Here is a 14137-nt window from a genome sequence, read left to right on the forward strand (position 1 = left end):
TCGTTACGAAATGACTTTTCAGAGGTACATAAGAATGAATCTAAACAAAAGAACTTGTTCCTCTGCTGTCCTTAAAATAAAAGAACTTGGAAATGACAAATTGATTCAAATGTGAACGGAGATTTCCATTCAAATTCATAAAGTGGGTAAAAGCCTGGAAAAATTACAGAGATATGAACTACTAAGAATTTTATAGTATGTAATAACTGAGTTCACAGTAAGGAAAAATAAATTTTAAAAAAACCTATCACTGTACTTTTTCGAGATCAAACAGCAGGCATCTTCAATCTGAATCTCGAATTCTGCCATGATATTCAATTGCAATTCCGGCAAGAGATAGCTGGAAAAGGCATGCTGAAGTTTGGTAGGCTGGGATATAGGCCATATAGCAAAACAATTCATGGCAGCAGAAACTAATTTAGAGTTAACAGCAACATGAGCCACACAACGATTTTTATTTATCTCCTCCCCCGCCAAACATACTCATCATGTCTTTAGCAGAACCCATATTACCCATATTACCCATTTGTTTCATCAGGGTCTGCAAACCACCCATACCCCCTATCTGCTTCAACATCTGTGGAGGAAGAACCTTGCTCATATGTTGTGCATTCATGTTACGTGACAAGGCACTCATCTCTCCCTTCTTTGGAATCTTAAGTCCCTTCATCTTGCTCCAGATCTTTGCAAGGCGTTTGTACTCCTCCAACATATCCATAACTTCTCTAACATGACGGCCAGCTCCACGAGCAATCCGCATAATTCGCGAGTCAGTCATAAGTTTTGGGTTTGAACTATCCAACTCTGCAGCATTATGGCCAGATCAAAACAAAGTCAATGCTCAAGGACTACCCAGGGAAAAAAAGTGACATATAGTACAATGATATACTAACTACTTCCATATTATTATGACATATTTTTTGCAAAAATCCAGATTCAGAAACAATTAATAGCTCTAAATTTGGTTCAACAGCAGACGTAGCCAATACGTGAAATTCAATCAATCAAGCAAAGCCTTAATCCCATAAGTGGGGTCGGCAATACGTGAAATTAATAAGTCATAATAATAATAATAATAATAATAATAATAATAACAATGCTCCCCTCCCCCCCCCCCCTCCTCCTCTAAAAAAACAAAACAAAAAAAACAAAAGCTGGCCAATTTGTGTAGGGCAGACCTTACCCAAACGATAAAACAAAACTTGAAAGGCGCATGGTACATGTGTATTTTGACAAAACACGCAACACCAGAAACCATCCTCCCCATAATTATATTAGGCACACTAAAACAACATAATGACAAAGTGTACATAGAATATACACCACTCTACAATAGAGGAGAGGAGGGAGAGGGGTCTTTGTAATCATCAATAACTTTCACACAGTTTAACCAGGGATGTTCTTCAAACCTGTGCAACATGATTAAATGGCATACATTCCTCTTGTTGATATAGATTTACCACACAGCCTAGATTTTACTTAATATTTTGAAAATAGCAGCTGAAAATCACTACTCACAATAATAAATGTTAATGCACCAATTAAGGATGCATACTTCAAAATTCACCAAAACAACTTATTGACTTATTCTCAATGGATTTTTTCAAAACTTGTTTACAATGATTTGGTACTGCACACAAGACACAACCATAGCGAGCATAAGGTTCAGTAAAATAGTGTCTGTTTTTCTATCAAAGAAATACTCCAATGATCCAATCATTTCAGTTGAACCATGTTATTGCCCTTTTATGCCTCTTGTTGCAAAAAAAAGTCTTGCTCAATTAAGCCAATAAGTAAATACTTCCTCTGTTTCTTTTTAGTTAACACGTTTCTTTAGTCACGTTTGCCAATGCACAAATTCAACCATTAATATCTTTAATTACCGATAAGCATAAATTATGAAAAGTTGATATTTTGAAAATATATATCGTGACGAATGTAACAAGATCCCATATGAGTACATGACTATATTTTTCATTATGTATAAAGCACAAAACACGATCAAAGGGGAGTGTGAAAAGTGCTATAGTCAAAACGTGTCAACTGAAAAAAAAATCGGAGAAAGTACTTTAAATGCACTGTCACTTGTTCTACCAAACAGAATACATCCAAGGTATCCACTACTTACCATCATCTGTCATTGAATCCATCATGGTCATATAGCGCTTGATCTTTGCCTGGCTCTCCTTTTCTTGACCTTGGGGCATCAACTCAGCACTGAATCCAGGAAGCATTGAGAAAACCTAGAGTGAAAAAAGATTAGTAACACAAACGTTCCCCAGAGATAAAAAGCATTGAGAGAACCCTGAGTTTCAGAGTGACTATCTTCCCTGGCGAGGATTAACTAAACAGCAACCGTCCTGGTGGAAAATTGAATAATTGATTATGAGTAGAGGGAACGAAAGAAAGAGGAAGTTAAGCCAGATATATGGCTTTGATAGGGGTCTAATATGCTGTTGCTTTTAAGAGTAGAAGCCCGAATGGTTAGGTATCTGGCATGCCACAGCAGACCATAACATTGCAGAACTTGAATATGTAGCGACTAAATTGCAAAAGGGAAGAAGTCAGAGAATATGGGATGTCTATACAATAGCAAGACATGCCATTTGAGGTAAAAAGTGTGAGATAAAGGCTTACAGGAGAGAGAACAATTGTATTGATTAAGAGAAAGCAGCAAATAACTTGATGTACTCGCAAATTGCCAAAATTTATCAACATTTTCAAATTACAGGGGCAATCAAGCAAAACCTGGAGTTTCTGATTAATGCGACACAGCTATAGCATACCTGACTAATAGGCCCCATCTTCATGATATTCTGGAACTGCTCGTACATGATTCTGAGAGTAAAATTCCCCTCAGATAGCTTCTGCAAAAGTTCAGGCTGCTGATCCATGGGAACCACTTCATGAATCTTATCCATGAACCCTGACCAATCACCCATACCTAAAGAAAGAAATAGCACAGCCATTCAGAATATCAGAGATGTACAGCCCATTAGGCAGAATAATGAAAAAAAAAAAGTGCCAAATACGAGAACAGGAATCTACCCAAAAGTCGGCTAACAAACGGCTTGACATCAAAAACCTCAAACTCATCCATGTGCTCTCCAGTTCCAATAAATATCACAGGGCTCTTGGTTGCAGCCACACTGCACAGTAAATTTACAAAGCACTTGGGAGTCACACATAAGAACTTCAAAAAAAAAAAGAAAAGGAAGTCTAAAGCACTTTGAGAAACACTAGTTTCAAACAAAGAGATATTTACAGTGCATAGAAATATCACAAAAAGTTATTCATAAAATAGTTTTAAAGCCCACACTACTTAGATCCTTTATCATTCTCTCTCCCTCTGTCAATGAGAGTGAGCCAGTCTTTCATAGAAGACAAAACTTTCATTGCAGACCAATTCTTTTATCTCCCGCCAACAATTTAATTAAGCCACTGGTAAACATAAGCTTCTCTTGATTATGAATCTTCCTATTTAATTTTAGATCTTCTCTATTTGACTTAGTTGTCTGTGTGCGTGCGTGTGTATTGAGGGGGAAGGGGAGGATAGTTACTAGAAAAATAATTAAACAATTTGTAAGCACCATTGTACTTACGCACTAAGAGCACCACCTCCCTTTGCATGACCATCCATTTTAGTAATAATCACGGCACCAACAGCAACACTTTGCTTGAAAGCTTGAGCTTGATCAAATGCAGCTTGACCAATGCTACTATCCATAACAAATATGACAAGATCTGGTTTCTGCAAGGAAAGAAATTATAAAGGGTCATTAACTGCATGTCCTCCACTCGAAGAAGAATGGATAGAAAGTTGTTATAACAACAGAAGAAGATATAGTGTTAAATATATTACTGTTGCTTCAGCAACTTGACGCATTTCTTCAAAAAGAGAAGCCTCTTGTTTGTGGCGTCCACTGGTATCAACAATAATGAGATCACAGGATTCCTTTTTAAATCTTTCTACACCTTCAACAGCAATCTTCACTGGATCTGACTCCATGTAACTGTTTATATAGTAGGCAATTATAAACATAAATATAATCAATAGTCTCCACAGATAGATCTAACTATCAACTCAAGAAATATACAGAACACAATCGCTTCTTCTCCAGAAATAAATCTCCATTTCAACCAGTTCGCTGTCATAATAGCCAATCCAAGGTATCTAAAAAGCTGCTCTATTCAGTGACTATTCCCCAAGTACACTTCAGAATACCTAAATAGGGGTATTTAAAATGCTCCAAATGCATTTAAAAAGAAATTACAATTAAATTCTCAAACAGAAGTGCACGGAGAATTTCATAGTCAAAACGTAGAGTACCTTCCATAGAAGGGAATCTTAGCTTTGGTAGCATTTTGCTTCAACTGATCAAAAGCACCAGCTCTAAAAGTATCAGCACAAACCAGAGCTGGTTTCCAACCCTTTTTTTGATGATAATATGCATATTTTGTACAGGTGGTTGTCTTCCCCGATCCTGAACATTAGAGCATGCAGCAATGGTTATACATGAAAAGCAGAGTCAAGTTTGCGTAAAAACATCCTTTTAGAAAGAAGAGCAGAAAAATAGTACTCCAACAACTAAGTGTAGAGCGCATTACACCTCAACATTCAGCTTACCTTGTAGACCAACAAACATGATGACACTAGGTTTTCCTTTCTTCGGAGCGTAAGCTGGCTTCCCAGGATCCAAAATTTTGCAGAGCTCATTAAAAACAGCCTAAATTGCAGATTATCTAATTAGCAATACACCATAGAATTTTACTTTAAAACAAAGATAAAAGTACAAAAGAACACCTGCAAAACATCGTGGTCTAAGCAAGCTGACATGACACTATTTCTAAGGTCTAAGCATATCAACCTAATGACATTACAAATTCCTTTAACTCATATTTGTGCCATAAAAACTAGTCCAATAGAGTCTCCAACCCTCAAGTTTTCTACCATTTCAAAGTATAACACCACCTAAAAATCATTTGATATCATCTCTCACTACTACAGCTAACCTTCAAATACATTCACATTGCATCACAAATCGCGAGTTGACAAGAAACCTACTCCGTAATTTACAACTCAATTGAATTATTTCAACAATGACTAACCTTACCTACAATGACTTCAACCCTCTATCTCTCACTACCAGCTTCAAAGTGTAGCCCTATCATAAACATTTTGCTCCTACCTCTCACTACTACAGAAAACCTCTAAATCCACATACATAAATTTGAATTCGCAAGTCGGCGAGTAACTATATCAAGTTTAATCATGTCAATACAACAACTTCATTTTCAATCTAATACCAAGTTATCAACATTAAAGATCAAACAATCTGCCGAATTATAACAATTCCTTTTTCAAGATTACAACAACAGATACAAGACATTACAGAAGCCAATTTCCAAAAAAACCTAAACCAATTCATGCAAACCTAGTTAAATCCAATAATTCTAATTTACACTAGTATCTCAAACTCAGTAGAAGTCCTCAAACTAGCAATTAAACAATCAAAATCGAAAACATACCTGTTGAATAATTCTACGCTTGTTATGACCAGCAGCAAGATCATCAAGATTAACAATCTTCTTAATATTAGTGGTCATATCTCTAACAAGCTTGAATTGAACATCGGATTGCAAAAGAGCACGAGTGATCTCATTGAGACACTCATTGAGAACTTTCTCATCGATGATTGTCGCATTGCTCATCTGCTGGAGAGCACGGGATATGCTCCCCCCTAATTGTGCTAACACCATGTTTGCAGAATTTAATTAGGAACCCTAGAAATTGAAATTGAAATTGAAATTGGGCGTGATTGAATCGAATTAAAGAACCCTAGAAATCGTGAAGTTTGATGGAAAGATGATTGTGTGAATTTGCGAGGGGAGTGTTCGTAGGATTGAAGAGAGAGAAAAGGGAAGTGGGATTATAATTTATAATTATAGGGATTGGGTTTTATTAGGAAAAAAAATTTGAAGAAAAATACAAGTTTATCATCATTTTGATAAATTGAAAAAACATGTATCATAAATAGGGATGGTTCAGAGTGCGGTTTGGATCGCAATAAACCGTAAACCAAACCGTAATTTTACGGCTTGGTGCGGTTTGCTGTTTGAAAATTGCGATGCGTGGTTTCCGAAAATACCAAACCGCACTTTTGCGGTTTGGTGTGATTTCCAAAGCATTTTAGACCAAACCGCACTTTAAGTGCGGTTTGCGGTTTAGACCGTCAAACCGCAAACCGTTATACTAATTTTATACCATTTCTATTAAAAAATATATGAAATAGCTTAAAAATATGATGTAACTTTTTACTATTATCTAATTAAAGTTTAAAAAAAGAGTTTAATATTTAAATTATAAATTAATAATTACAAAATAATATAAAAACACTTTTTTTTTTAAATATTTATAATTTTAAATAAAATGTGGCTAAACCGCAAACCACACCCCACCAAACCGCATTTTGCGGTGCGGTTTGGTGCGGTTTGAAAAAATTGCAAACCGCACCACGAACACCCCTAATCATAAAGTTAGCGGTTTTATCACGAACAATGCAAATTTTTAACTATTTATCTACAAGTTTGCCATTTGATAAGACATTTTTTTTTAATTGACTGTGAAAAGCTAGGTTAGCCCCTTTAATTGGGAATACCTAAAGCATGCCTTTGGATGATAATGGAGAGGGAAGGCGCAAAATTATTTAAGGACCAACGTAAAGTATGGTAGTGCTCTTCTTTGCCATGTAGTCCGCTGCCATATTCGTCTCCCTACAATAATGCTGAATGGAAAGAGAATCAAGAGTGTTCAAAGCTACCTCCGTGTCGCATATGATGTTGTTGATCTCCCATGAGATTTGCCTTGTCCTCTTAATGACATTTATGACTGCAAGATTATCGCCTTCTATAATCAGATTACAAATACCTAAGAAGTTAGCTCCTTTTAAGCCTTCTCTTAGGCCCATCGCTTTCGCTTGGAAAATTGAAGTGTTCGGATGGAGAGCCTTTGCTCCTCCTAGAATAAGGTTCCTGTTATGGTCTCTAATTACAAAAGCAAAAGAAGAGCTACATTTGCCTATTCTTGAGCCATCAAAGTTTAACTTGTGGAAATTTCTTAGAGGGGGGATCAAGCTCTTTGAGTTGTATTTTGGCAACTATAATTTGCCCAAGACTTTGAAGATCTATGGGAGTTGTCTTCATCGCTTATTTCAATATTTTGACTATTGAACCAATCATTTAATAGAGATATCTATGCTTGCTTCCACCAATTTGCAATAGGAAATCAAAATATGGAGTAATTTTTTATATCCCGTGCAAAGATATTCACGAATGGCAGTGTTATACTTGTCAACTTGTCGTTGTGTCTAGTTCAACTTATTTAATTTGGTATCAAATTATTTCAGAAATAATCAAATTTGATATGATTTAGGTCAATTTTTGGTCAAATAATCTAAAAATCAATAACATAATACTAAAACAGACACTAAGAATGACACGTGTCACTTCTTTGTGTTTTTTTTCCCTCCAAAACTTTTTTCTTTGTTTTTTTTATTCTCTTCCTAAAAAAAACAAAATTCACTTCTTTATATAATTGTAATTCACTTTCTTAAAAAAAAAAATATTCACCAAATCATATATATTGTGATGCACTTCCTAAAAAAATATTCACATATTTTCCATATTTTTATTGTATAAAATATTATACTATATCTTTTACTTATTTTTTGGTGTTCTACTGTTCACCGTTTGGTCTAATTCTAATTCGGGGCTCAATTCTGGGTATAAATTAAGATTTAAACTTTTTCAATTTTATTTAAAAATATGAGGATTATTTTTTGGTAAATTTTGAATTAACATTAATTATAATTCGTTATAAATTTTTTTAAAAACCGTGCTTGGCACGGGACTTAATCTAGTATTAAACAAAACCAAACATGATAATGTTAATCAACATCAACATTTTCTTTATTCATACTCCATATGATTTGTATAAATTGCATCACTTTAACTTTTGTAAGATTTTATCACTATTAACTTGAAATTATATTATGTGCTCCCTTGACTCTAATCTTTTTTTTTTTTTTTTTTTTTACTCCGTGAAATCTTTTTGTAAATTGACTGAAAACAAAACAAGTCAAATTGTGAAAAACATAAAGGATGGAGTGATTTATTTTTTTTTCCTTCTAATGTTGTGCTATATATCTTAGTTCTTCTTGATGGAGTGATATGTTGATTAAATGGATTAGTCACAATATATGTTAGTTCTTAATATAGTAAATGCAAAACTGTCCAATTGAGACCTTTTCTGGTTGGGATTCCTTAAACAATTTGCAAACCTGCAGCCTTTTTAGATTCAATCTAGTACTACTTAATGCCTTAATGGGCACAAACTTACAAAGATTTCAAGGATCATGGACAAATTAGGACTACTTAAAAGATATAGAACTATTGTTTTTTGTAGGGAAGAAAAAATAGATGTTAACTTTTGGAATGCCGTGTTGATCATCGTACTTGAATTGAACAATTGGTTGACGCTCTTGGTAACCTGTTCAACGAGTTCAAGACTGTCATTTGATCTGGAATTGGATAGTGAGTAACCTGGTTTCGAAATATGACCAATTCCTCCAATGCTAATGCTTTCCTAAGGAGAAAAAGGATCATTCCTACTTCCCGTTCGATTCCATAGTATTGCTTTATCACTATTCTTTTGAGACGATACCTGCAACATAAAGGAATTTCATCATCTGTACTAACAATTTCATCATTATTGTTGTTGTTGTTATTATTGTTGTTGTTATTATTGTTGTTATTATTATTGTTATTATTATTTGTATTAAAACTATTAATCATGACATCAAATCCGAACCCTTCTTCCTCCTCTAGAAAAGCCAAGTCAAAACGAACTAGTACTAGTAGAGAATCACCAAACCCAAACACTACAATGCCCCCCCTACCATGCCCATGCCCAATCCGAACCCTTCTACCCCCTTCTTCCATCCCCAAACCATGGAAGGATTTCAACAATTTAACGATATATCTCCTTGGAATGTGTCTAGTTCGGGATTTCAAGTAAACCAATTCTCACCTCATTTATACGGCTCACAACATGAATTTTCTTATCAACCTACCCAAAATAGCCAAACAAATGCCTCCGGGTCAAGTGAACAATCCCCCGAAATTCCAAACACATTAGACTGGTGTACCGAAGAGGAACTTGCCAATAGCAAGCGAAAGAGTAATGTTTCGGGATTTTTTCTATTAAGTAAAGATGGATTAAGGGCCAAGGGAGGCCTGGGACACCTTACTAGACATGTACAAAAATGTGGTAATCCGTCTAGTGATCCAACTCAACCCAAAATTTCTCAATTCCACCCACAAGGTTTCACTTACAGTTATGAGAAAGATAGAGATGAACTTGGGAGAATGTTAGTACATGCCGAACAACCTTTTCTTTTTGCCGAAAATGATCCTTTCAACAATTACATTAACCGAGCACTACAACCCCAACACAAAAAAATCTCTAGAAAAACTGTCCGTTCGGCTGCCATGAAATCTTTTCTAGAGTACAAAATGAAGTTACATGATGAATTAAGTAATCTTACTTGTAAAGTTTCTTTGACTGCTGATGCATGGGATAGTGGTTACGGATATCACTATTTGTGTGTGACTTGTCATTGGTTGGATAGTGATTGGTTATTACAAAAACGCATTATTCATTTTAAAATGCTTGAATACCCCCACACCGGTCTTAATATTGCTCATCATTTAATGCAAGCTATTGATGCATATGATCTTAGGTCCAAAATCATGTCTATGACTTTTGATAATGCAACTTCTGTGACATTTTGTGCAATTTTAGTTAAAGCACAATTGACCGACTTCATATTAGATGGAGATGCACTTCATATTAGATGCATTTGTCATGTTCTTAACTTGTGTGTGAAGGATGGAACACAAGCAATTGGTCCATTTTATCACAAAATTAGAAATGCTATTTTGTCTATTAACAGTTCTAACATGAGATTTCAGGAATGGAAAGGTTTTTGCAGGCAACAAAGGATAAAGGCGGTCAAAATATCAACGGATTGCGTAACTAGGTGGAACTCCACCTATGAAATATTGAGTAGGGCAATTGAGTACAAGGGTCCATTGACAATTTTTTATAATCAAAAATTTCCACAATTTGCTTTACTAGATGATGATTGGTCTAATTGTGAAAAGTATATGCAGTTTTTACAATTATTGTATAGTATGACACATTGTTTTTCTTCCGTTTATAATCCTTGTGCTCATTCTTTTCTTAGTAATGCATGTTTACTTGCACAACTTTTCGCTGAACACCGATCACAACACGATTATGATGGATATCTTCCATCAATGGAGCTAAAATGGCGTATTTATTACACTACTATTCCTATGATTTATATTTTTGCTTCTATATTAGATTCTAGGCAAAAGTATGATGACACATTTTTGTTAATTGATATTTATTTTCAATGCATGAATTTTGAAGATGATGTTGAATCTTATAAAAGTAATGTAACGGATCAATTTTTTTTCCTTATATAGAGTGTATGAATCTAAATATGGATCCGTGACTCGATTTTCTCCTTCTCAATCATCCAAAAATGTAAGTAAAAGGGCGGATAAATTGGATTTTAACACCTGACAAAAGGCTGAAAATGGTTTTTAACACCCCCCAAAAAAAACTTTTATTTTAACACCTCCCAAAAATATAAAACTTGGAAGTTAACACCAGTTAACGATTTCCGTGACGGAAATTTAACGTGGGTCCCACAAATTGGCTTGAACTTCAATTTTCACCCAGCAAAACACGAAACTTCTTTCTTCATTGAATTCGCACCAACCGTCTGCATTGAATTCTTTCTGAACCTTCATTGATTTCACTTTTGAACCAAAGGAGATCTTGGCTGAGAAGTGGAGTGTAGGGTGGTGTCAACGTTGGAGAAGATAAGCTCAGGAGGGTTTCTTCATCATCTTCTTCAACTACAAAAGTGCGAAAGCCGCTTGAAATTCACAGAAAATAAGGTAAAATTGCTCTCCTTTGATAGCAATTTCGTCAATTACTGGTGCTTCATTGCTGTAAACCTTGCAATAATTGGGTAATTAGGGTAAATTTTGGGACCACAGTAGGAAAGCCTTGATAAATCAATTTCTGTAACTGACTATGCGACTTAGGTTAATTGGATTTCGTAATTGAAAGTAGAGATTAATTAAGGTGGTTTATTGTTAATTAAACTAGCAAGTGTGGTTTGTTGATTAATTTATGTTACTGAGCACCTACATTGGCTTGTATATGTTTATTTTCAATTTTTTTATGTGTTTGTTTGTGTGGCTGTTATGGATTTGTTTATTCGTATTGTGCATGTATAGTTACATGGCTTTTAATATGTTTTATATGTTTTCCACTGGTGGGTAGATAATGGGTGACAAGGATAGTTTGGTTGACATCTGCCTTAGAGTGGGAGGTGCTTTTGTCCCTAAAAGAGTAACCAAAAACAGGCAGCTGCTGTGTTGGTGTGGTGGTTGGTGTTACTGGAAGAGGAAGGTTCAAGTATCTAAGTTGGATGTGCATTTGATTAGAACAACTGCAATTCATGGTTTTGTTAATGGTGATATGGATGTGCCTATGCATTACAGCTGTTGGTATAGGCAGAAGGGGAAAACCTTTAACACTGGGAAAAGGGAACTAGTTAACAGTGAAGAGGTTAAGGGACTTTTGGAGACAGTAAATGGAGAGGGGTATGTTGAGGTTTTTGTAACAACAGAAGGTCCTAGTCAGCCCATACAAGAGGCCCAACCTAATCCTACAAAGACAAAAAAAAAGGATAAGAAGGTAGAAAGTTCAAATACATCGACTATTAGGAGGAGCCCTAGGTTTAAGAAGACAGAAACTGAACAAAGGGAGGAGAGTCCACCTAGGAAAGCCTCAGCTAATGCTAAAGTGTTGAGGTTTGATGAAGAAAAGGATGATGGATGTGAAGGATCTGGTTATTCAAGTTCAGATTTGAGTGATGAGGGACAAGATTGGGAACCTGGTGAAGAAGAATTTGATGAAGGGGATGAGGAATGGTATATTGAAGGGTCAAAGGAGATCTTGGCCAAAGTGAACAAGAGCCTTAGGAAAGGTTTGGAGAGTGCAGTAGATGACAGGGTTGGCAAAGATAAGAGGGTAGAGTTGAGAGATGATTTGGATGTTGGAAAACCGAAGGTGATTCCAGAAAGTGATGCTGATTCAGATGATTCAAGGAGTTTGTGTGGATCTGATGAGGAACAGGACTATGCTCCTTGGTTTAATGCTGATGTGGACTTTGACAACCCAATCAAGTTGAAGTTAAATCAGAAATTCAGTAATGCTTCAGTCTTGAGGAGGGCCTTAAGACTTCATGCCATTCAAAACAGGTATGAGTTCTACTACTTGCATAATGACAGTACAAGGGTTACAGTTCAGTGTAGATATAGATGTGGTTGTGAGTTCAATAGGTACACTTGTAGAATGTCTGCTTGTACATGTGTGGGGGGGGGGGGTAAAGTGTCAGTTCAAGGTGTTTGCATCAAAACTTGTTAAGCAGCAAACTTGGCAAATCAAAACCTTAAATTTAGACCATTCCTGCTTCAGAGTAAAGAAGAACAGGATGCTTACTGCTGAATACATAGCAGAGAGGTATTTAGAAGAGTTTAGGAGTAACCCTGGTTGGAGAATTAAGGAGATTAGGGCTAGGATTTTGAATGATTTAGGAGTTGATGTGAGTTACTATAAGGCATGGCTAGCTAGGTGTAGGGCAAAACTACTGATATTTGGTTCAGCTAGGGAGCAGTATGCTAGGGTGTGGGATTATGGGAAAGCTGTGATGAAGTACAACCCTGGTTCAGGGTGCAATGTTGTTGTTGATGGTATTGACAGGCCAGAGCCACCATTGTTCATGAGGATGTTCATCTGTTTAAGGCCATTGAGAGATGGATTTGCAAAGGGTTGTAGGCCTTTAATAGGGTTGGATGGTTGTCACCTCAAGGGTGCCTTTCCTGGGCAAATTCTGGTGGCAGTTGCTAAGGATGGGAATAACAACTTGTTTCCTCTAGCTTGGGCCACAGTGGAGATTGAAAACCAGGAAACTTGGGGTTGGTTCTTGGAATCCCTTATGTCAATGTTCACACATGATCAAGGAGCTGGGCTGACCATCATGTCTGACAAGCAAAAGGTAATGCTTCTATTTCCATCTTAACTATTTAGGTTCAATTTCTAAGTTTTCATGTGTATGTATGTGATTGGCTGATGATTATACTTTTTTCTGCATTTGGTAGGGTTTGATTAAAGCAATGGCTGATGTTATTCCCAAAGCTGAGCAAAGGTTTTGTGTGAGGCATATTTGGGCTAACTTCAAGCTCAACTTCACTGGATCAACCTTTAAGGAGCTGTTTTGGAGAGCAGCTAGGGCCACCACCATTGTAAGTTTATTGATTGTTGAAGCTAGCCTATGCTTTTATATGACTGTTGGTGTGTTTTTATATTGGTTAGCTTGTATATGCTTGGTGTGATTTCTGGTATGCTTTTATATGTCAGTTTGAGCATGAAATTGCCATGGAGTCTATCAAATTCCTCGATGAAGAGGCATATGAGTATTTAATCAACATTCCTCCCCACCATTGGTCTAGACATGCATTCACACCAAACTGCAAGTCCAACATGTTGTTGAACAACATGTGTGATACTTTCAATGCAGTCATTAGGCCTGCCAGAGATAAACCTATCCTCACCCAAATGGAATGGATGAGGAGGTATATTATGAACAGGAATAATGAAAAGTGGGAGGATTCAAAAACAGATACACACAACTTAGTGCCATATGTGAGGCATGTTCTGGGGAGGATAGAATTTGTGGCTAGGTCCTGTGTGGTGCAGCCATCCAGAGGGAATACATATGAGGTGCAGCTGAAGGATGACCAGGTGTTGGTTGATTTGGACAAGGAGACCTGCACATGTTACCATTGGGAACTCACTGGCATTCCATGTGTTCATGCTTATGCCTGCATATTGGATATGAGGGGTGACATAGAGGCTGTTGTTGACCCATACTATACCATGGACACATACAGGTCTGCTTATGAACCAGTT

At 36.3% G+C, this 14137-nt stretch overlaps 1 protein-coding gene across 1 annotated transcript; it reads right to left on the reverse strand.

Annotated features, from left to right (window-relative positions):
- Positions 1 to 41: 41 nt before the first annotated feature.
- Positions 42 to 5760, reverse strand: LOC110698638 (signal recognition particle 54 kDa protein 2-like). The gene is made up of 9 exons (XM_021876116.1): positions 5530 to 5760; positions 4628 to 4727; positions 4331 to 4484; positions 3863 to 4013; positions 3603 to 3751; positions 3049 to 3149; positions 2787 to 2944; positions 2129 to 2243; positions 42 to 804 (listed from the first exon to the last, which is right to left on the reverse strand). The coding sequence occupies exons 1-9, from the start codon at positions 5758 to 5760 to the stop codon at positions 455 to 457; spliced, it is 1509 nt and encodes a 502-aa protein (XP_021731808.1). The 3' UTR covers positions 42 to 454.
- Between the last annotated feature and the right edge of the window lie 8377 nt (positions 5761 to 14137).

The sequence above is a fragment of the Chenopodium quinoa genome, unplaced genomic scaffold, assembly GCF_001683475.1.
Source record: "Chenopodium quinoa cultivar QQ74 unplaced genomic scaffold, ASM168347v1, whole genome shotgun sequence".
In the NCBI taxonomy this organism is placed as follows: domain Eukaryota; kingdom Viridiplantae; phylum Streptophyta; class Magnoliopsida; order Caryophyllales; family Amaranthaceae; genus Chenopodium; species Chenopodium quinoa.

Bases quoted from the DNA above. Each gene is read 5' to 3' on its own strand.
- LOC110698638 (XM_021876116.1), bottom strand. From the start codon at position 5,760: ATGGTGTTAGCACAATTAGGGGGGAGCATATCCCGTGCTCTCCAGCAG. The intron at 4,485-4,627 runs GTAAGCTGAATG...TCTAATGTTCAG, and splicing joins CATGTTTGTTGGTCTACAAG to GATCGGGGAAGACAACCACC. The intron at 2,244-2,786 runs GTATGCTATAGC...TTTTCACTCTAG, and splicing joins AGATGGGGCCTATTAGTCAG to GTTTTCTCAATGCTTCCTGG.